This window comes from Achroia grisella, unplaced genomic scaffold (genome assembly GCF_030625045.1).
Source record: "Achroia grisella isolate CSIRO2021 unplaced genomic scaffold, CSIRO_AGI_Agris_v1 utg1847, whole genome shotgun sequence".
Lineage (NCBI taxonomy): Eukaryota > Metazoa > Arthropoda > Insecta > Lepidoptera > Pyralidae > Achroia > Achroia grisella.
In genome coordinates this window covers 1,670,264-1,697,015 of record NW_026712687.1, presented here as the reverse complement: position 1 = coordinate 1,697,015, position 26,752 = coordinate 1,670,264, and the positions used below count along the sequence as shown (strand labels likewise).

At 35.8% G+C, this 26,752-nt stretch overlaps 3 protein-coding genes across 3 annotated transcripts; 2 read left to right on the top strand and 1 right to left on the bottom strand.

The window, feature by feature from the left end:
• Nucleotides 1–6,925: 6,925 nt before the first annotated feature.
• Nucleotides 6,926–13,790, bottom strand: LOC131841584 (uncharacterized). Its single transcript, XM_059189905.1, has 3 exons — nucleotides 13,263–13,790; nucleotides 10,848–11,189; nucleotides 6,926–6,987 (listed from the first exon to the last, which is right to left on the bottom strand). The coding sequence occupies exons 1-3, from the start codon at nucleotides 13,720–13,722 to the stop codon at nucleotides 6,926–6,928; spliced, it is 864 nt and encodes a 287-aa protein (XP_059045888.1). The 5' UTR covers nucleotides 13,723–13,790.
• A 9,252-nt stretch (nucleotides 13,791–23,042) lies between these two features.
• On the top strand, nucleotides 23,043–23,978 carry LOC131841583 (clumping factor B-like). The gene has a single exon (XM_059189904.1). It carries the CDS (start codon nucleotides 23,043–23,045, stop codon nucleotides 23,976–23,978), a length of 936 nt encoding a protein of 311 aa, XP_059045887.1.
• Nucleotides 23,979–24,247: 269 nt separating this feature from the next.
• On the top strand, nucleotides 24,248–26,573 carry LOC131841582 (serine-aspartate repeat-containing protein F-like). The gene is made up of 2 exons (XM_059189903.1): nucleotides 24,248–24,851; nucleotides 25,054–26,573. The coding sequence occupies exons 1-2, from the start codon at nucleotides 24,248–24,250 to the stop codon at nucleotides 26,571–26,573; spliced, it is 2,124 nt and encodes a 707-aa protein (XP_059045886.1).
• Nucleotides 26,574–26,752: the final 179 nt, after the last annotated feature.

Genomic DNA, 26,752 nt, shown 5'->3' with positions numbered 1-26,752 from the left:
ACTCCATTACATGTATATTTCATTACAAGCTCAGCCTGCGACATTGAACATTTTTATTTTTTTGGATACCTATTCCAAATTTTTATATAAGTTCTCGAGTTAGGTGTTATTTATGAGATATTTTAGGCGGTTTAATTGCGGAAGAGTCAACACAAGGCTTCCAAGCTATATCCGATGCCTGATGATACGTTCTTGTAAAGCGAAACACGTGTTATCGCGACTTTGTACCAATATAACTTTTTTTTGTAAACCCGTTGTAAATAAATTTTGAATAAAGCTTACCACAATATTTTAGTGAAACTACATATAAATCGGTTAAGACGTATCTGAGAATAGTGCGTATGTGTACGGACGATTCCATATCTAACAATCATTGTTTTATCCTTAATGAAAAACTTCATAGTAGAAATGAAATATTAATCTAAAGCATAATCATTTCCTTGATTTCCAATTATTATCTCGTAATCAATTTCTAAATGAATTATCTGTAAATAAATACTCTATTACACGTATATTACTTTACAAGTTGAATCCGGGACTTTGCGTGCGTAACTTTATGTAAACCAATTGAAATGTAATACACATGAAATTTTAAGAAAACAATAAATTAGTAGTAATAGTAGTAGTTATAATGGCAGGGAAATTACAGGGTATGAAGGCATCATAATAATCCTTCGGAACACCAAAGCATGAAGGATAACATGGACGTTACATGGCAACGTGATGTCCGTGGTGATGTTCAAATATAGTAAATATAATTATATGTAGTGGTAAGGTATGGTAAGTGGAAACTGTAGCACCATTTACCATCAGCTTGTCTGAAGATCCGAACTCTAAATATCCAAAGCAAGACAGCAATTACAGAAACACAGCCACGACATCAGTAACAAAACTTGAAAAGCAAACGCTCTGTTACCACTGAATATTTTATGAGTGCTGTAAATCTAGTGGAGTCGTAAATTTTGCAAGCGCCCTGCGCGACCCGACGAAAAGGGTAGCCCTTTCTCCCACGAAATGGATATTAGCGTTAACAGCCCATACTATGGTTAATCGGCGTTAAGTCGTAAAACAAGGTTTAACTGCAGATCAGCAATTCTTATTTATTAATGTTACCAAAAGTTTCGTTCGTTCGTCATCTTCTTTTTAGTGTTATTTCAAAATTCGTCTTAAATACACAAACGATGTTAATATTTTACTCGAGTGAGTGTAAAGTACTCGATAAGTTACGACTGTTAGTTAACAGTCGTAAGTTTCGAGGACTTAGATAATATCGTCATTCCTTGATTAATATTTTGAATAGGCCCATGCCCTTTCCTTTTGGGGTAAGGTAATAAAAACTTTATGCCGTTGGCAGTAGAATATACTTCTAAGATTACATTACAAGACAAAAAGATATTACAGTTCAAGGCTGGGACAAAGGATCATATCTTCAAAGCGTTCCCACTATACCTACAGAGAAATAATTACTCGTGTCGATCATTTTTAAACCAATTTACACCACTGAAAAGAAGAACAATGAGTCCAAAACTCACTTACTTCTTTCCAAAGAAACTACTTTCAGGACTAATGAGCAGTGAAATTTCTATTATCTATTTTTCCTGGCAGATTTTAGTTTGAAAGATGAATTAAAATATATTGCGGTGAATTCTAGTAAATTCTGTGATTTCAAACTTCATAAACATCCTGGGCGACATTTTTGTTGAACAGTATCCCAGACAGATGGTACCATTTAAAAACCTTTCGTATAAGGTTTTAAACCCTTATCTAACATAGCCTAATATAAACCCTAATACAAACCAATTGAACTATTAAATTTAAATTTAAAAATTATTTAAAAAAGACAATAATATAATCGTTATAAGTTTTACAGATAGATTTAGTTAAAAAAATACTGGTACATATTCGTTCTTCGTGGCAAAAACATAGTAAGGGTTAAGGTATGAACCAGGCAAGGGAACAGTAAAGTAGAGTGTGGTTTTGGTCCATTTAAAATTCCAATATTAGACAATTGATACCTAAATGTATTTCCGTCGCGTTGTTCCTCTGCATAAAAATAAAGTAAATCTATACATACATAGATTATCTACCTATTATGTATATAACAGTACCTTTGCTACTATTGTTACCAGTTTCTACTACGGGCACGTACGCTGGCGAGGCACCAGTGGAGGTTGATAATATGAGTGGTCAGGTCAGTTAGCCCATCGGTGCAAATTCACCAGGAATTTAACATAATAATGTCCAGGAAACTGCGTGTACATAGGTCAATCTGATATGGTACATTGCTAGCAATTGGGTTATAAATCCACATTATAAATCCCCCTAAAGTACATACTCTTATGTTATTGTTAAAGTCGTGGTCAAACTGAGAATAGTTTAATATTGTTTGTCTATAGTTAACTGAATGTTAATTTTATTATGGTCGAATTTCTACCAATAGACGACCACATATTATAAATTGACAAGCAATAGAAAGACGTATAAAAATCCATTTCACAAAACATTTTCAAATTTCAACGCAGTAATGACGAATGCATCGAGTGTTCAACAAACACGGGCGCATAGCGCGCAGTCAACTCCAATCTAAATATACCTATCGTTTATTTATTCAAATGCAAAGGTTTTTAGTTTTAAACATACCATATATACATAGGATGTGATTCAGTGGATATCTACACCTATTTAGACCCACAAAGGTGTTATGGAGCGGGAACAGCAACGATACACAGAAATAGAAATAGAAATAATCTGTATTCAAATAAACTTAATATAAGCACTTTTGAATAGTCAAGTTTTTTTTATTCTACCGCTTATTCGGAATGCAGATTCATCACAAGAAGAATAAGCAAGAAACTTGTGTGTTGCTCTTTTAAATAAATATTGAATTACTTATATTTAATTAACAACAAGGATTAAGCATGCGACAATGAACATAGAAACCGCTACGCACTTAATCTCTGTTCAATCAGATAACATTGTCAGCGCTATAAATTTTAAGTTAGATATTTTCTACAAAAACATTATTATCATTTATAAATTCTTCAATTTTATAATAAGCTTTTTTTTTTAAATATTTTATGACACATTTGAATTTTTTTTTCTGGCAAATTGACCACAGACTCTGGTAGTTTGTTGTAAAACCTTACGCAATTTCCATAAAACGAATTACTAACTTTCGTCAAACGGCACTTGGGTAAAACTAGTTTGTTGATATTACGTAAGCTTTTATTAGTGTAATCACCTAGTTTTTTAAAACTGTTAATGTTTTTCCTGGCATACATAATATTTTCGTAGATGTATTGAGAAGCAACGGTAAGGATATTTGATTCTTTAAAACATTCACGCAAAGACTCCCTGGAACCCATACCGTAAATGGAGCGGATGGCCCTCTTTTGCAAAATAAATACTGCATTTATATCAGTTGCTTTGCCCCGTAATAAAATACCGTACGACATAATGCTATGAAAATAGCTAAAATACACGAGTTTAGCCGTTGCCACGTCTGTTAATTGTCTAATTCTTCTTAACGTATACGCGGCAGAACTAAGTCTATTCGCCAATTTAAAAATATGAGCACCCCATTGCAGTTTGGAGTGGAGTTGGAGCGAAACCGAACTGTGTGTACACACAATGATTATATGAAATTTCTAGAATATACATTTTATTTAATAATTATAATTAGATTTAATATTTGCTATTTATGTTTATTTCGTGTTTATAAACATAAATCATATTAATTAATTAAGAATATATTAGGGTGGTTATCTCACTCAAACTAGATGGCGTTGTAGTTACTGAATCTGGTTTAGCGGTGCACGCTGGCGAACGGTTGCGTTGACGATAACAATAGTGAGTAATCTCACCAGTGCGCCACAAAAAAATGCGTCAATTTAAATTTCCGCCTGATATCCCAGTGATGCAAAACCTACAAACTAAGTTAATCAAAAATATTGCGATAGGCTTACTCCATACTAAGTCGGATTCAAATATACCGATCGACATATACCCTTTTACTGTCTTCATTTTTACCACAACTTCGACAGCTGTCAATACCCTGATTGGGATACGAAGGTATTAAGAAGACAGAGAACGGCCCTATAACATCTTAATTTTCAATCAGCATACTGAAGTAATCGTAAGAAGTACATTGACTTAACAAGACGATTTTTTTAATTAATTGGATTAGCATTTCACTACCTAAACTGAACTTACAAACGGCTTAGCGGCTGAAATAGATGAAATCCACACAGACGACTTTTTACAGTATTACCTCTGCTGTTGATCTTACCGGGGGTGGTGGGTCTATCAGGTGTATATATTATACAAAATTAAAAAAAAAATATTCGATTATGATCAAATAAAAATTTATTTCCACAAGTTACAGGTATAAAGTGGAACATATCAGCTATTTTATGTTCGCGCTGTGTTTGTTTTGTTGCAATACTGTTTGCACAGTCCAGCCGTTCCGATGCCGGTGTTCTGCTGTTATTAGGGTATCGTAATAAAATAAATAATTTAAGTATTAATACCACATAAAAAAATAAATATTAAATATTTTGTAATTTTAATAAAAAAAACGATCAAAACAATACTTATAGACACTGTTTTGACCTAAAAAAATATAAAAGCGGTAGAAATTCATCTAATACAGTATGTACCTCTTATATAACAATAACTTCTATTGATGTTCTGCTTTTTCTTTCTAACTAATTTCCTAATTTAAAAAGAAAGTAACAATACCATTATAGTACAATAGTAAATATATTTGTTTTATTTGGAGACGTCGTGGTATAGTGGTGAACTTTAACTTAGACTTTTAGTCTTTAAATTCGAATATGGTACGAAAATAAATTGTTAATTCACAGTTCATGCAGAAATGGAGTATGTATATATACTTTATTTTATTTATTAATATAATCGTAATTACATTGAAATTGTTTGAATATTATTAGTGTATATTATGACTTGCCATACAGTAAATAAGTTTTTCACATTGGTCAATAAATAAAATATGACAAAATTGTTACAAGCGTTCTTCAACGTGTAGAACGTTGAAGAACACTTGTTACAATTTTACATATATTCAAAAGGAGAATTTAAATTAGACATCTTTATTAAAGCAAACGAATAAAACAAAGTCTGTGTTTGGATTTTTTATTAGATTATTATCGGTCTATATGTCTATCGGTCTATTTACTGCAGTAAACTAATTTCTACTATGCAATGCAAGAGCGACTCGCTAGATTCTAGTTAAATAAAAGCATTTCCAAAAAATCTATTCAAGTACAATAATTACAAACAAACAAACAATTTTAAATTCGAAGCTTTACCGTGTAACAGTAAATTCCAATTTGGTTATTCTCGGTTTTAACAAATGTACGGAACGAATAATTTATGTACCAACACACACTTGGCCGTACCTTTTTTGCTCTCGTATTGAGTTCGTTAGTATAGAGTATGTTACTCACCATTTTTACCTTTTACAACTCCAAACTAGGAGAATGAATTTGAAAGATAGCTCTATAGTGAATTCGAATCTCGATATAACGTATATTTGAAAAAAAGAAGACGTACATACATATTGATATATTTACATTTAGTGACATAGATTTTTTAAAAAGTCCACTGCGTGGATAGCTATTTCTAAGAAGCTTGGTTTGTAAGCTGGATTTCGATTGAAAGGGAGAAAATGCAGTGAAATTACAGAGTCCAAAGCATAACATCTCAATACTTACATAATATACATTGAAAACACACAGACCGATACAAACAATCAAACTCATGAATACAAATGTTTATACCGTGCGAGGATCCCACCCCGCGACCTTCGGAAGAAAAACGGTGTACTGCTGGGAGTTACACCGCTAGACCACCACGGACGTCAAAATATAAAAACTCAAGCATCATGATATTGAAATTATCCATTGATTGTAATTGAACAACTAAATTATGGTTACTATGGAAGTCAAACATAGAGGCATTCTCAAAACAAATTATCTCCTGTCTTGTTCCGAAACTTCCTACTAGCTCCGCCTTGGGTCGGGTCTCACTGCCAGCGTAACTGGGTCAGAACACTCATAAGCGTACGATCGATTTTAAAGTTGCAAGTATGTTTTGGAAAGTTATTAACTGCACGTGTTTCCGTAAACGGAAAATTTTGAAAGGAAAGTACCGGCACTTTGTTTTGTTACATTGAAAGTTGTAAATACTTTTTGTAAACTTCACTATTAATTCTTACTCTTTTCATACAGCGAATACAATGAATACTATATATAATCACTTGTTATGAATATTATTCATTAAAATATTTGATCATCCCAACTTCATCAACTAGATCCATCCATCGACTTTTTGCAACATTATTTTTGTGCCACAATAGAATGTGTAAGTGTAGTCGGCTAATGGCAACTTTGTTGCTTGGCTGGTCGCTGATCCTTTGCAGCCTTTAATTATGCTTAACAAATATAATTGACAGTTTCCTAGAAGATAATTGTGAGGTAAATAAATATGATAGTAACTAAAATTTTAAATTTCGAATTTAGTTGAGTTTATTTCTTATCTTAACAGTTGGACCGCATTCTTCGTCAACATTTTGTCCTGATAATAACTGTTCCAGGGTAAATCGCTAGAAGAAACTAATTATATTAAGATATATCATTTATAGAACGTCGTGAAAGATACAAACTTATTTTTGTAATCTTCGCTACAATTGGCGCCACAACCTTCTTCCCGCACACTCTGTCAACCATAATTACTGTTATAGTAATTACTACAGTTTCAAACTCCAGTATGGGGTGGCTTCAACAACTTATAGCTTGAACAGCTGTGTACAATATTATATCAAATACTTTATAGACGCATAATGGAACTAACTTAGGACATTTTATTTTTGGAAAGGTTTCGACCATTTTGAAGATAATCTCATCTATTCACTGCTAATTGTAGAGTTCTCGATGCCCTTTACCTTATAATGTGATCCTGTACATTCTATTCGGAGAAATAATTAAAATTTTACTAACATTAATTAAATGAATACTGTAAGTCATTTATACATTATTATTATATATTTTTTAAATATTATTATTTAATTAACATACTATTTTTACATATTATTTATATATAGGATAGTATGTTTATATGACTATCAGGATGGGTTGAGGGGAGAGAATGATATTTTAAGATTTAGTTGTTAAATACAAAGCTGCATGCCTTATTTTTCTGTAATTTCACAGTAATTAGGCGATTTTTTTTTATTATCTCTATTTAAAAAACAATATTTTTTTAATTAATTTAGACACAAGTTTATGTTAACTTTTTATATCTAACTACAATGAAAAAGGAAAAAATGCAGTGCAATTCCGGAGGAGTACGTAGGCTAAGCAGCCACCTACTGCCTCTTATCCTGTAATTTCTTTGTCTTTATGAGATAAGGTGCACTAGCTGTGCCCGAGGTTTCACTCGCGTGAAATTTATAGCCTATGTCTTATTCTGACGTATAAACTACATTATTGTAAAGTTCCATTCAAATCCATTCAGTATTTGCATGTAAGAGTATCAAACATCCATCCACACTCACAAACATCATTCAACAGAATCACACCATACAAAACTAGCTGCTTGGAGACTAAAATAGGTGAGGCTGAGGTACCCACATGGACAACTTTATTCTGTATGCTACTATGAAAACTGCACTTATGTTTCGTTAGACTAAAGCATTAATTTATATATAAGACAGCATACAATCTGTCCCGCTGTTCCAGCTGCTGAAATATGGAGTGCACTGAAATATAGGAGTTATCTCGGCCGTAAACTGTGACGTATGGAAACAGCACTTCTCTTAAATATGCACTTGGGAGTTAGCCCACGGATTCTAGAAGAGTAATGTTATGAATATTTCCATATTGTTGGTAATATACCGAGATCGATGCAACTTCGTGGTTCATTACACTAAATCATGAAGTCGATGGTGTTAGTACCATTCTTGGAGATGCAATGTATATAAATAAATAAAATTAAAGCGTCTGTTTGTAATTTCAAACTATATATAGACATATTTTCCATCCATAGTATTAAAAATACACTTTCTACTACGAGATACCTAATTTACTGGGAATCTAAATATTGGAAGCTCATTTTTTTTTTATTCGACAGTGTTAAATCGTGTGGACTCGTAACCAGGATGCTTTCAGTCGTAAGGTAGAAGATATATTGTGTAAACCCAACGTTTATAGTTCTACAACAGGTCACATCCAACTATTTTCTTCGCTCGTTGTTTTTAACCCGTTCACTGTTAATGTCATGCAAGTTTACGGTTCAGTTGGGTTCGTAGCCGGTGCATTTTGACCACAAATACATGCAAACTTCTATTGTTGGATAATTTATGCGAATTATTATTACTTTAGTTCAGAAATTATAGTAAATTAGATTAATTACACCTCATAAGTATACTTGGCGAGAAATAAGCAACTGCTACTCAAATTATTTACCTACTAAGTAAATAAGACAGAACTACGTGCCTACAAACAAATTCAGACAAGAGTTTCGCAGGATTTACAATTTTCAATTTACAATTTACAAACACTTGTAAATTGTAAATTTAGGAAATAATACTATATATCTTTATTTAATAAAATTTCTATTATAAAGCAGTCTATATTCATACAAAATCTTAAAAATAAACAAGGTTTGCTTAAAAGCAACGTTCAAATTTCTTGCACTATCTTCTTATAAGTGAGTTCCATATAAGTGGTTGAATAAAAATTATATGACTATTCAATAATATTTATATTAAGTCTATTTGAATAGAGATTATTTAGACACTAGCCCACTCCACCTTTGTTAAAATACTAGCTATGATATATAGCTGTAGAATTATGACCTCCTTCATATAATACACCTAGAAGGCCATAATTTTATATTTTTGTTGTATTATAATATTTAAATTAAACTTATTTTATTTAAATAACTTTAATATACGTAATACACAAGTAAAAAGTACATATAGCCAATAAAAATATAGCCTGAAGGGAATAAAATCTATCTACACTTATAATTTCCTATTCAGAGAGACACACTAACGCATCTTATCAATATTATTAACGCGAAAGTTTGAGCGTATAGATGTTTGTTACTCTTTCACGCAAAAATTACTGAACAGATTTTAATAAAACTTTTTAGTAAAGCTATATAAAAGAATAGCTTATACATCAGTAGGACATATAGGCTATAAATTTTAGCCGGGTGAAACCGCTGCACGGCTAGATAATAATATTGTAATAGTTTGGATTAACGAGATCAATCAGAAACGAAGTTGTGGGCGGATGCTAATAATAATAGGTGCCGGTTAGGAATTTCCATTAGTTAGTCAGATTTTACTATTTCATTAATAAAGACATCATTTCTATACTATGTACTTTTGTAGATTTTTATTTTATTATCAGCTCGCCTAATGAACTGTAGGCGAGTTCATTAGGCGAGTACTCGTTTCGTCTAAAAAAACAAATTAGAATAAAATCCATTTTACTCGTTTCTAATTAAATTCTCTTATAAATTTACATCCATCAAAAACTTTCTTCTCAGTATTTTATCAAAGTAAAAAATAACGCAATTTCATCATCCGTTTTCATATCAAAGAAAATAAAATAAAACCATTTCCTTTACAGCGTTTTTAACGAGATTCTTGTGCGATATTAACCCGCTTTGTATACACAGTTACCCCTAAATATAAGCCCCATGTGAATTAAACGCCATGGTCGAGGCGAAACCGCTGGAAATATTTATACATAAACGTTTTCGAACAAAATTATTTGCGCAGGGCCTATTTGATCACGCGATGCGTGTAACGGTTAATTTACTCAGAATACTCTAAAAAAATGACAAATTTATTTCCACATGAAATACAGTTATTACGAATTTCCCATTTGGTACTCCTACAGTGAAAAGGTCTTACTTCTGACGGCTGTGGATTCGATTCCAGTACAGAACAAATATTTATATTCATATATATGACTGTTTATACTGATGTGAATACTTTCTATACATATTATCTATGTGTTTGTGTTTCTATATATTTCTATATAGAATCACAAACACATAGATAATATGTATACAAAGAAATGTAGTATTTGATACTCGTAGTACAAGCGCTGCTTAGTTTGGCGCTGTGTGATTTATGTAGGTTTATTATTATTATATAATTTAGCAAAGTGTTTTACAATGTCTCCTCACACTCGAAATTCCCATAACTTACCATTATGTACGTTTCCCAGATGTAAATTTACATTAAGGTGTTGTGTATAGAAACTACGAGATCTGGATAACAACTGCTTTATTAATAATATGTAGGTACTTAAATAAGAACTAAAACACGAACACCCTCAACATCTTTCCCTTTTAAAAGCAAAATATACTATTACTAAAGTATATAATACAAACTATGAATTACAATACTAATAATAAAATGAATTACTATTCATTTAGTTAGTAGACAATTTACCAAGTATAGATATAACAATCAATTACTACATACTATTTATGTTAACATTAGATAAATACAAAAAATAAAATAAAAATAAACTAACAACTGCAATATTATTTTGGTAACTGCCTGCGGGTACGTGGCGGTGAATAAGATTTGTAAACGCTCTCTCTAATTTTGCAATTGGGTACATATAATTCATCACCATCATCATCATTAGCCGATAGATACGGACATTCCTCCCCTATAGTTTCCTCATATTTATTATTGGGCATACTTTGAATTAAGTGTCGGCGATTGCGGCGGTAAATACCTTTTTTATTTTTTATAATATAAGACCGCGGTGTACTAGCCCGTGCTATAACCGTACCTCGGATCCTATCGTTGTTTTCTATCATAATGACGTCATCGCCGACATTCAATTCAGGCAGTTGTTTACATCGTTGATCATAATATAGCTTGGTTTTCTTTTGTTTATTTACAATTATTTTATGGTCCACATCGTTATTCACTTTTAATAAATCAGGATGAACCGGTAATCGACAATTTAATCGTCGACCCATTAACAGTTGAGCAGGAGAATTCAAATTATTATCGCGGGGAGTATTTCTGTAACTCAATAAATTTAAATAAAAGTCGCCATTACTGTCTATTGTTTTTGTTAACATTTTTTTAAGAGTTTGTACGGCTCTTTCGCTCTTGCCATTAGCCTGTGGGTAATAAGGTGATGAAGTCACATGACTGAATCCCCATTCTGATGCAAATCGTTTAAAGTTACGACACGAAAACTGTGGACCATTGTCACTTATTAGCGTTTCCGGAATGCCGTACCGAGCAAAATTTTCTTTCATGCAATCTATTACTGAAACCGAAGACAAATCTTTTAAATGTGTAACTTCTATGAAACCTGAAAAATAATCCACTAAGACCAAATAACACTTTTTTCGGTGCTCAAATATATCCGTACCGATTTTATTCCATGGCAAATTTGGAACAGTAATTGGAGTCAATGGTTCTTTCGACGGTTTGTTTGAATTCTCCTGACAAACTTTACATTTTCGAACGTAACTTTCTACATCTTTTGTAATACCTGGCCAAAATAGTACTTCACGTGCGCGTCTTTTACATCTCTCAATCCCCAAATGTCCTTCGTGTACAAGCTTTAACATTTCATTTTTTAACGAACATGGAATTAAGACTTGTTTGTATTTAAATATAACACCATCTATGCAATACAATTCGTCTCTTATAGACCAATAATACTTCAACTCATTTATTATATTACCCTTATAAACCGGCCAGCCTTGATTTATATACGAAATTAAGAATTTTAAAATGTTATCTTTACTCGTCTCGCGTTTTATTAGAGTAAACTTATTTTGGAATATCGGTACATTACTAATTATCATTTTAACTTAACATAATATTGAATCACTAATTTTATCAGAATACAAATCTGGAAGAGGCGCACGTGATAATGTATCTGGTAAATACATATATTTTCCCGGTTTATAGATAACTATTAAATCATATCCCTGTAATTTTAACATCATACGCTGCAAGCGTGCTGGGATGGAATCCAGGGGCTTTTTAAAAATACTCTCAAGAGGTTTATGATCAGATTCAATGACTATATGTGGTTTTCCATAAATATATTGGTGAAATTTCTCACATGCGAAAACAATAGCCAGTAACTCCTTTTCAATTTGTGCATACCTAACCTGTGTGTCGGTGAGTGTGCGCGAGGCGTACTCCACCGGCCGGCCGCCCTGCATGAGAACGGCGCCCAGGGCCACGCTACTCGCGTCCACAGACATCACTACCGTACTGTTAGTGTCGTATAGTGCTAACACGGGAGCGTTACTTAACAATTGTTTTAGCCTGCTAAACACTTTTTTATGACTCATTTCATACGTCCATAATACGTCTTTTCGCAACAATCTAGTCAATGGCACAACGTGATCGGCATAATTAGGTATAAATTTAGATAAATAGTTCACCGCCCCCAAAAATCGTTCCAAGCTTTTTCTATCCGTTGGTTCAGACATGTTAATTATGGCTCTAACTTTTTCTGGGTCTGTTTTCATTCCATCTTGATTAAACAGATGACCTAGATAAGTTACCTCTTTTAAGCCTATTCGACATTTTTCTTTATTAAATTTTAAATTAATTTTGCGAGCCCTGCTAAACAACGCTTTTAATCGTTTATCATGTTCATCTTTATTTCTACCCCAACAAATTATATCGTCAATAAATGAATCTACCCCCTCTAAGCCTTCAAGTAATTGTTTTATTTTCGCGTGAAATATTTCTGGCGCACAATTTAACCCAAACGGTAATCTCAAATACTGATATCGCCCGAACGGCGTACTGAACGTACACAAATCGGCACTTTCACTATCTAGTTTGATAAACCAAAATCCAGAATTAGCATCTAAAACCGAGAAATACCTAGCTCCGTGCAATTTAGTAGCCAATTCATGTATTGTTGGTAACTGAAAATGTGAACGTTGTATAGCTTTATTAAGTGGTCTCGGATCCAGACATATACGCAATTGACCATTTTTTTAAGCTACTACAACTAAAGAGTTCACCCATGGTGTAGGCTGTGTTACCTTCCTGATAACACCCAAATGTATCATCCTATTTAGTTCTTCCTCTAACTTATCGCGCAATCCTAATGGGACCTTGCGAGTAGAACAAACCACTGGCGCCACTGATTTGTCCACGACAATGTGGTACTCTCCTGGTAAACAACCTAAACCAGTGAATAAATCCTCATTATTAGACATTGTAACGCTGTGAATCCTCTTTATCAACCCCAAGGTTTCACACGATTCATATCCTAGCACACTTTGACAATCGATATCAGCGATAGCGAATTTTAATTCATAGAGAACATTCTTATACCACCACTGTAAAATTGAAGTTCCCCTTATAGGAATCGAATTACCTCCATATGCTTGGAGTATAATATTTGAATCCGTACAAATACTGTTTATATCATAACCTAGTGACAGATAACGTTTAAGGGATAAGACATTTATATCTGCTCCCGTATCCAATTTAAACTTCTCAAAACCATGCTCGCCTGGAAGTATCTCAAACCAGTTGTGAGACGAGTTAATTTCATTAATATTATAAACAGAAGAAACAAAAAATGGCTCACAGTCGCTGTCCGTAGACTTCTCGTCGTCCACACCGATCTCGTGCATTTTTTTAACACTTTTTTTTAACTTGCACATTCTAGCAAAATGACCGTAATTTTCACAAACATAACACTGAACCGTAGTAGCGGGACACGAGCCCGGTTCCGCACAGCGCCCTCCGCACCTAAGACACGGCGCGCTGCCAGAGCTCAGCCGCACCGGCAGCGCCGGCCGGCGCCCGCCGCCGGGCCGCCCGCCGCCGCGCGGGCCGCGCGCTCGCCACGCCGCCGCGCTGCCGTAACGCGTCCACTTGCAACGTCCCGGAGCCGCCGCCGCGAGATTCCAACAGGCGACTGCTGTCATTCGATATTTCATCCACTTGGCATATGTTTATTGTTCTCTCTAATGTCAAGTCCTCGGTTCTCAATAGACGATCACGTACCGTCGTGTTTTTTATGCCGCAAACTATGCGATCGCGAATGAGCTCCACTTCTAATATTTTGAAGTCACAATTTTTACTCAACAATTTCAATGCTGTCACATATTGATTTATCGACTCGCCGATCTCTTGGTTTCGCATAAAAAAATTATACCTTGCCAAAGTTTATTCTGTTTCACTCCAAAATACTCATCAAATTTTTTCAACAAAATGGCGACGTCGTCTTTTTCTTTTTCACTTTTAAAAGTAAAAGTTTCGTAAACATCGAAACCTTCGGGTCCAACCAAATTTATTAATAGGCTCGCCTGCACACATTCCTCCTCTTTATGCACCCCCGATGCTTTCAAAAACAAATTAAATTGTATTTTCCATTTCTTCCACGCGTCAGCCCGGCTGACGGAGCTGCCCTCCAGACGTAGTTCCGACGGTGGTCGCGCGTGTTCCATAATATATAGTTATCAATAGCACTTTTAACTATTGAAATATTACTAAACTAAACAGTCAATTCGTAATATTATTAGTTTAATTGATTTTTTAAACCGCTGTCACCATGTTGTGTATAGAAACTACGAGATCTGGATAACAACTGCTTTATTAATAATATGTAGGTACTTAAATAAGAACTAAAACACGAACACCCTCAACAAAGGTACATCAGATAACATAAGTAACATATATAAAAATCCTTTTCAACTTTTTTATAATTTATTTTATTTGTTCGCCGTATTCCCCAGTTTTGAGTGAAGAAATTAGACGATATTCAACATCATATGATAATTAGGTACTTATTAATCTAATACGCCATATCTCAACAAAAGCCAAGCCACCATGTCAACAAAACGATTCATTCTGCTCCGACAATTTTAAATACGGCAATATCGCAGAGTTAATGTAAATTCCGATTGTTTGCCTGAAATTTCGCTTAAGCGAACGTTGTTTACTTTCCGCGAACATAATGTATGTATATTTACATTATAATACTGTTATTATTGTGGAGAATTGAGATAAAGTTGATTTTTTGGATGTTTATGTTTCTTGTGAAACGTGATCTGAAACTCCAAAGGAAGTGTTTTGTTTTTTATTCATTATTAATCAGCATCTAGTTTACTACCCTGCATAACGCCCAAGAGGTTGTAATTTAATAATTGGCCAAACCTGAAAAAAAAATGTTTGTCATATTATATTTCTGGCTGACTCTCCGGTGAAGAAAATACCTACATCAAACCAATAAATAATCCGTGAGATAATCTAGATGAGAGTAGTATCACCGCCTGCCACGTTGGATTCAAACATACCCAGCGAAATTTGGGCACGTCAAGTGTTACGTTCACTGTTACCTCGATAGTTACCTTCAAAGTTAATTTAATTTGTTACTTATGTTTTAATCATTGGAGAATTACTTAGGAAAAAAAATAGACACAAACAATTTTTTTCGGACATTTGAACTCACAACCTACGGGATACATTTGGGTAGGTAAACACTAGTTCACGATTCTCTCCTGGTATTACATATACCTACTCCTAAACTTCATATCACGCTATATATGTAGTTATCATGGTTGTAAAACTTGTTTAAAAAAAAATTAAAAATGTAACTACTTGTTTATGTGTACTGAATTAAAATTAAATTCACTAATGTGTGACTGTATTGGTCAACAACAAGTAAAATAGTTTACACTAAAATGCTTAGGAAAACGCTTGTAAGAAAATGTACATTTCTATATTTTCTATTTTTTTTTGTAAGTATTCTTGTTTATTCTATTAAGGGTAAATAATATTTTTTCCCACTTGCGACCTTTTTTTAACATTATTACTTATATTATTTTTTTATTTTTACTTACTTAACATTTCATTCGTCTATTAAATACCGACCGTGAATGCTAGAAATATTATATTCTTGATGAGTGATAGAATACTAACTAGGTACAATTTCTAGCACCTAGCTGGCCTGTACATCATCAGTCTTTATGTGTATACATATAGACTTTGTAAATAGTTGTCTGCGTGGGTCGTTACAGCTGTTTTTCTGTTGTACTGTAAGATTCGGCAGTGAAATTTCAGGATTCAATACTTATTAACGAATTGGGCACGGAAGTAACTTGATAACGTGATAATAATAAAAAAAACTATATATTGTGGCAATTGAACGTTTTGGTACTCGTTTTCTTTTAATTAATTTTTTTTTTTTTTAGAACGCAAGCACTACGGATACGTTAAAAAATTCGAAATTATTAAAAAGTTTACTTGGTAAAAACAAAAATGGTGCCGTGGTTATTGTATTAGAAGTTGACAATAGTAAAAGAACGTCTGATTTTGACGATTTACTCGAGAACCATAACGCTGTCGGCTTATTAGACTATGAAAATAATAAAGAAATATTCAAACAAGATAAGGATAGTAATGCATATATTTTGCACCGATTGTTGAGGGTGAGTTTATATTTATTATTTTGCAGTCATCCATTCTATTATTATATAATGATACAAACAGACAGATGACTAATCTTAAAGAGTGATAGAAAATATATTTAAATATGAATAATATACGTGTGTATATATATAATATTAATAAAACTGGACAATTAACACAGCGCAATCTAGTCCCATGGTAAGCAGAACTTGTGTTATGAGTACTAGACAACTGATATAAATACTTAGATACATATTTTTTGTAAATACATACATACTATATTTGGAAAACACCCAGACCGATACAAACAATCGTACTAATAAATATAAATATTAGTACCGTGCGAAGAAATCAAACTCACGACCATCCGATGAAAAGCGGTGTGCTATACCGCTAAACCACCGTAACCACCGTAACTACGATACCGTCAGAGCAATTTTTTCATATCAACCTTAGGGTAATGGATAAATAATTCTATTTTGATTTTCTTCTAAATCAGTTTCCAAATAATATGTATATTTTATGATTTAATTTACAAAACAGTTAAATACATATGTTAAAAAATGGAAAGTGTAAATATTTTTTACTCATTTTTCTCCAGTCTAATCCAGATGATTCAGATGACAGCCTAGAATCAATTAAACAAGTTCTCCGAACTGCACTAAGAACGAGATGTGAGAAGGTGTACAAGTGTGTTCAAATATGTCCAAAGAAGAAACCATCATGTCCGGCCAACTGCCAGCAAATATTTGATGAACTCGATATATGCAGACCAAAACCGAAACCAAATCCTGATCCGTGTAACAAAAAACCGAAATGTGGCAAAACTATGCCTCCTAATTGATATCTTTAGTATAGGTACAATATATGTTGACCAAAACAAAAACTTTATTCTTGTTATAAAAAACCAACATGTTGAAGAACCACGCCTCCTAATTCTCTTGAAATGTACTGTATTACAAACATCATATGTATATTGTATAAACAGTAATGAAACATTATAATTAATTTCTATCATCCTCTTTTGTTTTTATCATTTGAGTTGTAATTTTAAATTTAATAGAATATATACCAATTTAAATTGGACTGCAGAGTAAATGTGATATATTATAATTTGTTCCTTTATTCTTTATATAGAGGACATCAAAAATTACATTAATATATTTTACCAGATTTAGACTGTAAAAAGTCGACTGCATGAGGACTTCAGCCAGCGTGAGAATTCTCACCTACATCAGCCGTCAAGCAGTTTATTTTATAAGCTATGTTTCGGTTACAGGGTACAGATTGGTAGTGAAATTACAGGATAAGACGATAACATTTTAGTTATACGCAATGGCAACACATGAGTAGTTACGGGTGTCACATGATAAAGTGATGTCCGTAGTATGATAATTCATGTACATACGACATAATGGCGACGGCACCATTTGCCATCAGATGGATACCAACAGTTTTTTGCCTTTTCAAAAATATAAAAAAGTGTATTTGGTAAAAGGAATAATAAACACAGCGACTGACATATTTATTATGTTATTGTTTTTTACTGGACAAAATAACCATAATGATACGGTTTTTATTAATAGGTATTATATCAGTAACTGTATACTGAAACTGGACGGTAGAGAAAAATTGTATTACGTTCATAAGCTGCTAAAATGTCTTACATGAATAAATAATTTTTGATTTTGTTGGTACGTGAAAAAAAGTCAAAGTACGAACAATAAATCGATAGCAAAACTCAGTACTGTAAAAACTTTATAACTAAAATATATTCGCGGGATAGTATTTAAATATTTTAAAACTATTCGCTTCAAAGCTACATATAGGATAGCTGAAATGTCGCTAAGTGAAATCCAGGAATCGATAACATTTTAAAGGTGCCTTCAAAGGCATTCCAGCGATGAGAATTTCACGGAATTTTACTACGGAAACTACCGGCGGAGTGACATTATGTATTTTAAGCTCTGTATCTGATATGGAAATAAAATTATATAATCTTAATTATATTATAAACGCGGGAGTTTGTAAGTATGGATGTTTATTACATCTTTCATGCAGAAACTACTTAACGGATTTTGATGAAACATTACAGTAATATAGCTTATACATCAGAATATCATATAGGCTATATTATTATAAATTTAATACGGGTGAAACCGCGGTCACAGCTAGTATAATCATATTATTACAACTATGATTACAATTTTTTAGGCTAACGGTAGTTTTTAATACATTAACTTGTTCATCAATACTTCGAAGTATTTTTCATCCTTACTTCCTTACTAATATTATAAATGCGAAAGTAACTCTGTCTGTCTGTCTCGCTTTCACGCCAAAACTGCTGAACCGATTTAAATGAAATTTGGTACACAGATAGTCTAGACCCTGAGAAAGGACATAGGCTACTTTTTAATGCGAAATAAAGGTTGTAAGGGGTTGAAATTAGGGATGAAAGATTGTATGGAAGAATCGTCATTTTTGAAGCTTGAAACTTATTTTTGAGGCTGCTAATTAAATATAAATATTAATAAATAATTAAAAACTTTATATGTCATATTGACATATAAAGTTTTTAAAAATGTTAAGGGGATTAAATAAATTAGGGGATAATTTTTTTATGTAAATTCGTTATTATTGAAGCTAGAAGATTGAAACTTATTTTCGAGGCTGTTGATTAAATATAAATAAATAGGCTATTTTTGAATGCGATAGAAGGGTTATAAGGGGTTGAAAGAGTTATGTATGGAAGTGTCGTCATTTTTGAAGATGAAACGATGAAACTTTTTCAATTAGCTTTTATTGGGTTCGGTCGTTACATATTTTTTCATTATTTGGTCAAGGTCACTATTTTCGCGGACGAAGTCGCGGGTACAGCTAGTGCCTATCTATTTATTGTGTCTAGGAATACTGGAACAATATAAACATATGACATGTCGTTCTGACTTTACTTAAGTAGGTTTTGTACTAAGCTAAATAAAAGTTACTAAAGATTTTTGTCTATCCCACGGGAAAATAATTTCCCGTGATTAACAGTATCTAAGATGTTGACTCCCGGTCAAGAAATTTAAGCTACTTCCATGCAAATTCCTTTATATCGGTCCAACAGTTTCGGAGATTAGCCTATACAGACAGACAAAGAAACAATAAATTTAAAAAATCTAAATGTCTTCTATTTCACTTCTAACATCCCTCTAACTCGGTTTTTGGCGTTTTTTTCCTATGTACAGACATTCGACCTCTACAGTTATATTACATGTATAGAAATATTTTTACACATGAATGTATCTATAATTAACATATATGTATAAGTAATTATCTAATGTTAATATTGTATCTTCTAATGATCTGTGTGAAATTTATTGTGAAATTAATACAGAAATAATAAAAAATAGATTTTTACAATTATTTTTAATTAAATTTCACCCACATTAAAGTTACGGTACCATGTAAAAACAGGATGTTTTAAAAATAACACCGTATACATTTGATTAAAATCATTGATGCAAAGTTTACAATCTGAAGGCGAATGAATCAGAGAACATTCTTGAGGAAAACGCCAAAAAGAGAAGAGTAAAATGGCGTCTATTAAATCTACAGTGAAGATCATTTTACATCTGCTTCTTTATATAGTAAGTAATTTCAAACATTACTAAATAATATTTTACATCCCTTGTATAATACATTATACCCTCCTATATAATATTTTAAGTGAATGTGTTATTCAATTTTTTATTAGTATACACATCATTTTAATTCCTTTAGGTTGGTATTCCTTTGGTTATTTTTAGTTAGATCATTTTGCTACTTACGGTCTTGCGTCATATCATAATAAAATTTGTCATTTGGTCACTAGTAACACAAAAAATGTCGCAAACAGAAGCTCGTGCTTTATAAAATCCTAATAAAATTTATTTCAAACTTCAAAAACTTAAAAACATCACTTCCAGGGATTGAATGTAGCAAATGGAGAATCCATCCTTCAATCACATCTGTCAAAGATGAAATCTGGCACCAATTACCCAATCATCTTGGTTCTAGATGATTTAAAAGGACTGCATCTAAATACACACGATCATAAAGAGCTACCATCAAGTTTAGAAGAACGCATAGAAGTAGCGCCACTCTCAAATTTGTATCAGGTAAATTCATTCAAATTAAACTTATATAATGTATCAAAATCATAATCAAGTTCTTTAGTCATAAAGCTGCCTTTCAATTGTTCACAAGATGACAAATATTATAAGACATCAATACAAACAAAATTAGAAAACTAAAAAGATTGCTGATTAGAAATGGAACTATCAAAATCATTAGTTCCCTTTTTTCTAATATGTCGTATTCAACTTGTGTTTATAACACATTCCCCAAAATCATTTCGAATCATGATCTCTTGTGACATATATACATCTACTGAAAATATTACGATTAAGCTAAAAGAAAATTTAAAGAATTATGATATTTATAATAATTTACTATATTATGTAATGATTAGTTACATGGGTATCTCTGATACTGGTTACATGGGTATAATCACAAAGTAATAAAATTGACATAATTATTAGCATAAATGATTTTCAATAAAATTCTTATTTTATAATACATTTTAGTTACCAAAAGCATTTGCTGATAGAAATTCTGTCAATCGTCGACCGAAAACTAAACACAACTGGCATAAACGACAAAAAGCACATAACAGAGGCCTGCAACACAGACATGATAATGATAGAAAAGACAGATATTTAGAATATGATGACATAGTATATTCGGATAAACAAGATTCATACCAACCAGATAGATATAGATACAACAAAAAACGAATGCAACAATCTAGGCTCCGTACCCACCAAGAAGATGAGAGTAATGGTGATGATAATGTTAGAAAAATCAGAGAAAGGCAAAGAATTCGTGATGCAAAACCTCCTCTCGTGAAAACTTTACTGAGAATTTCCAATAGTTTGAGATGTAGTGCTAGAGATGATTGTCAAGATAATTGCAGTGATAAATTCATAGGTAAGGAAAAGAACGACTGCGAAGATAAATGTGATGTCAAATTTGAATGTGAGGAAGAAGAAGAAGAAGACGATCCATGTGAGAGAGGCGAATGTGATCAGAGCAACGAGTGTGATACACCAAACTGTACTGGTAGTACTGTGGGTGAAAAATTAATCACTGAAAAGCCGAAATGTAAAAGATGTTAAATCAATACATTTTTGAAAGATATTTATTTTATTTATTTATTGCATTATCATAAAAATATAAAGCACATAAACGCAGCTAGTGATTAAGTTGTAACAATTATATTGTGACACCCTGTAAGGGAATGGCTCATGGTCACAATCTCACACTATTGTACTTTTTAGGTTAAAACTTAACAAATATAATATATTAATTACTAGCTGTATTGTAAAATAAAATAATGTTTCTAAAATAAAAGTAGCCTAAGTTACTACTTATTACATTAGCTGCCTGCCAAAAAAGTCCCGTCAAAATAGTCCCAGCCATTTCAGAGATTAGCCGGAACAAACAGACAGACAGACAATAATTTTAAAAAGTGGTTTTTTGGTATATGTACCATATTTATGTTCATATGCATGTAATAAAAAACGGTTATTTCAATATTACAAACACTCCAAGTTTATTTATATGTATAGATTTAAGTAGCAAACTACTGTCTCGATACTTAGTGAAATGCAAAGTACGAGTAGAACACTTACATCTGATGATGATAATATGTCCGCGTAACTTTACCAATGTATACATAGACGATATTTATAAAAAAAAAGTATATTTATAATAAAAATGTATTTATTTCAGTTGTCTGATACCTATAATATTAGCTGTGCCAATTGTCCACAGTTATTACTACTAAACAGCAAAGACAAAGTTACAGAAAGTTATATAAATCTAATTAGTAATAAGGTACCGTAGGTATTACTCAAAAATAAGTTTCAAATTTCAAGCTTCAAAAACTACGAGTTTATACAAAAACTTTCATCCCATATTTTATTTTACCCCCTTAAGGGTATTTTTTTTGCAAACATTAAATGTCATATTTATCAAAAATAAATTTCAAGAGTCTAGCTTCAAAAATGATGATTCTGCCATACAATCTTTTATCCCCCCTTTCAAGTCCTTGCTACTCTTTTTTCGGATTATAAAGTAGCCATGTCCTTTCTAGGGGTCTAAACTATATGTGTACCAAATTTCATTGTATCGACACCGATACAGTCACCGACACCGACTTCGACACCGACACCGACACCGACACCGACACCGACACCGACACCGACACCGACACCGACACCGACACCGACACCGACATCGACACCGACTTCGACACCGACTTCGATACCGACACCGACACAGATATCGACTCCTACACATATACAGACATGGACACCGACATCAACACCGACACTGACACTGACACCGACAGCGACTTCGACACCGACACCGACACCGACTCCTACACAAATACAGACAGGGACACCGACACTGGCACTAACACCGACACTGATACCGACACCGACCTCGATACAGACTTCGACTCCTACCATATACAGATATGGACACCGACACTGACACTAACACTGACACCGACACAGACCCCGATATCGACCCCTACACATATATAGACACCGACACCGACTTTGACACTGACTTCGACACCGACCCCTACACATATACAGACATGGACACCGACATCGACTCCTACCATATACAGACATTGACACCGACACTGACACTGACACAGACACCAACTCCAACTTCGACACCGACTTCAACACCGACATCGACACGAACTTCGATACCGACTTCGACACCGACTTCGACACCGACACTGACATTGACACCGATACTGACACCGACACCGACTTCGACACTGACTTCGTCACCGACATCGACACCGACTTCGACAGACACTGACACATGCTTCGATACTGACACCGACACCGACATCGACACCGATTTCGTCACCGACATCGACACCGACTTCGACACTGACACTGACACCGACACATACTTCGACACCAACTTCGATACCGACTTCTACACCGACTTCGATACCGACTTCGACACCGACACGGACCCCGACACTGACACCGACGCCGATTTCGGCACGGACTTCGTCACCGACACCGATACCGACACCGACACCGACATCGACTCTTACACATTTACAGAAATGGACACCGACACTGATACCGACACCGACACCAACACCAACTTCGACACCGACTTCGACACCGACAGCGACACTGACATTGACACCGATACTGACACCGACACCGACTTCGACACTCACTTCGTCACCGACATCGACACCGACTTCGACACTGACACTGACACCGACACATACTTCGACACCGACATCGACTTCGACACCGACACCGACTTCGCACCAACTTCGATACCGACTTCGACACCGACTTCGATACCGACACTGACACCGGCACAGACATCGACGCCTAACATATACAGACATGGACACCGACACTGACACCGATTTCGACACTGACTTCGTCACCGACATCGACACCGACTTCGACACCTACACATATTCAGACATGGACACCGACACCGACTTCGACACCGACACATATTCAGACATGGACACCGACACCGACTTCGACACCGACACCGACTTCGACACCGACACGACACCAACTTCGATACCGACTTCGACACCGACATCGACACCGACACCGACACCGACACGACACCGACATCAACACCGACACCGACTTCGACACCGACACATATTCAGACATGGACACCGACACCGACTTCGACACCGACACCGACACCGACACCGACACCGACATCGACTCTTACACATTTACAGAAATGGACACCGACACTGATACCGACACCGACACCAACACCAACTTCGACACCAACTTCGATACCGACTTCGACACCGACACCGACATCGACACCGACACCGACACAGATATCGACTCCTACACATATACAGACTTCGACACCGACTTCGACACCGACACCGATACTGACACCGACACCGATTTCGACACGGACTTCGTCACCGACATCGATACCGACACCGACACCGACATCGACTCTTACACATTTACAGAAATGGACACCGACACTGATACCGACACCGACACCAACACCAGCTTTGACACCGACTTCGACACCGACACCGACATCAACACCGACACCGACTTCGACACCAACTTCGATACCGACTTCGACACCGACATCGACACCGACACCGACACAGATATCGACTCCTACACATACACAGACTTCGACACCGACTTCGACACCGACACCGACACTGACATTGACACCGATACTGACACCGACACCGACTTCGACACTGACTTCGTCACCGACACTGACACCGGCACAGACATCGACGCCTACACATATTCAGACATGGACACCGACACCGACTTCGACACCGACACCGACACCGACACCGACACCGACACCGACTTCGACGCCGACACCGACACCGACTTCGCACCACCTTCGATACCGACTTCGACACCGACTTCGATACCGACACTGACACCGGCACAGACATCGACGCCTAACATATACAGACATGGCCACCGACACTGACACCCATTTCGACACTGACTTCGTCACCGACATCGACACCGACTTCGACACCTACACATATTCAGACATGGACACCGACACCGACATCGACACCGACATCGATTTCGTCACCGACATCGACTCCGACTTCGACACCGACTTCGACACCTACTTCGACACCGACTTCGACACCGACTTCGACTTCTACACATATACGGACATGGACACCGACACCGACACTGACACGGACTTCGACACTGACACCGACTTCGACACCGACTTCGATACCGACTTCTACACCGACACCGATATCGACTCCTACACATATACAGACATGGATACGAACCTGACACTGACACCGACACCAACACCATCTTCGACACCAACTTCGATACCGACTTCTACACCGACTTCGACACCGACACGGACCCCGACACTGACACCGACACCGATTTCGACACGGACTTCGTCACCGACATCGATACCGACACCGACACCGACATCGATACCGACACCGACACCGACATCGACTCTTACACATTTACAGAAATGGACACCGACACTGGTACCGTCACCGACACCAACACCAGCTTTGACACCGACTTCGACACCGACACCGACACCAACACCAACACCAACTTCGACACCGACACCGACACTGACATTGACACCGATACTGACACCGACACCGACTTCGACACTGACTTCGTTACCGACATCGACACCGACTTCGACACCGACACCGACTCTGACATTGACACCGATACTGACACCGACACCGACTTCGACACTGACTTCGTCACCGACCTCGACACCGACTTCGACACTGACACTGACACCGAAACATACTTCGACACTGACAGCGATACTGACACCGACACCGACTTCGACATCGACTTCGACACCGACTTCGACACCGACACCAACACTGACATTGACACCGATACTGACACCGACACCGACTTCGACACCGACACCGACACTGACATTGACACCGATACTGACACCGACACCGACTTCGACCGACTTCGTCACCGACATCGACACCGACTTCGACACTGACACTGACACTGACACATACTTCGATACTGACACCGACACCGACTTCGACACTGACTTCGTCACCGACGTCGACACCGACTTCGTCACCGACACCGACATCGACTTCGACACCGACACCGATATCGACTCCTACACATATACAGACTTCGACACTGACTTCGTCACCGACCTCGACACCGACTTCGACACTGACACTGACACCGAAACATACTTTGACACTGACAGCGATACTGACACCGACTCCGACTTCGACATCGACTTCGTCACCGACATCGACACCGACTTCGACACCGACATCGATTTCGACACCGACACCGACTTCGCACCGATTTCGACACTGACTTCGTCACCGACATCGACACCGACTTCGTCACCGACACCGACATCGACTTCGACACCGACACCGACTTCGCACCAACTTCGATACCGACTTCGACACCGACTTCGATACCGACACTGACACCGGCACAGACATCGACGCCTAACATATACAGACATGGCCACCGACACTGACACCCATTTCGACACTGACTTCGTCACCGACATCGACACCGACACCGACATCGATACCGACTTCGACACCGACTTCGATACCGACACCGACACCGGCACAGACATCGACGCCTAACATATACAGAC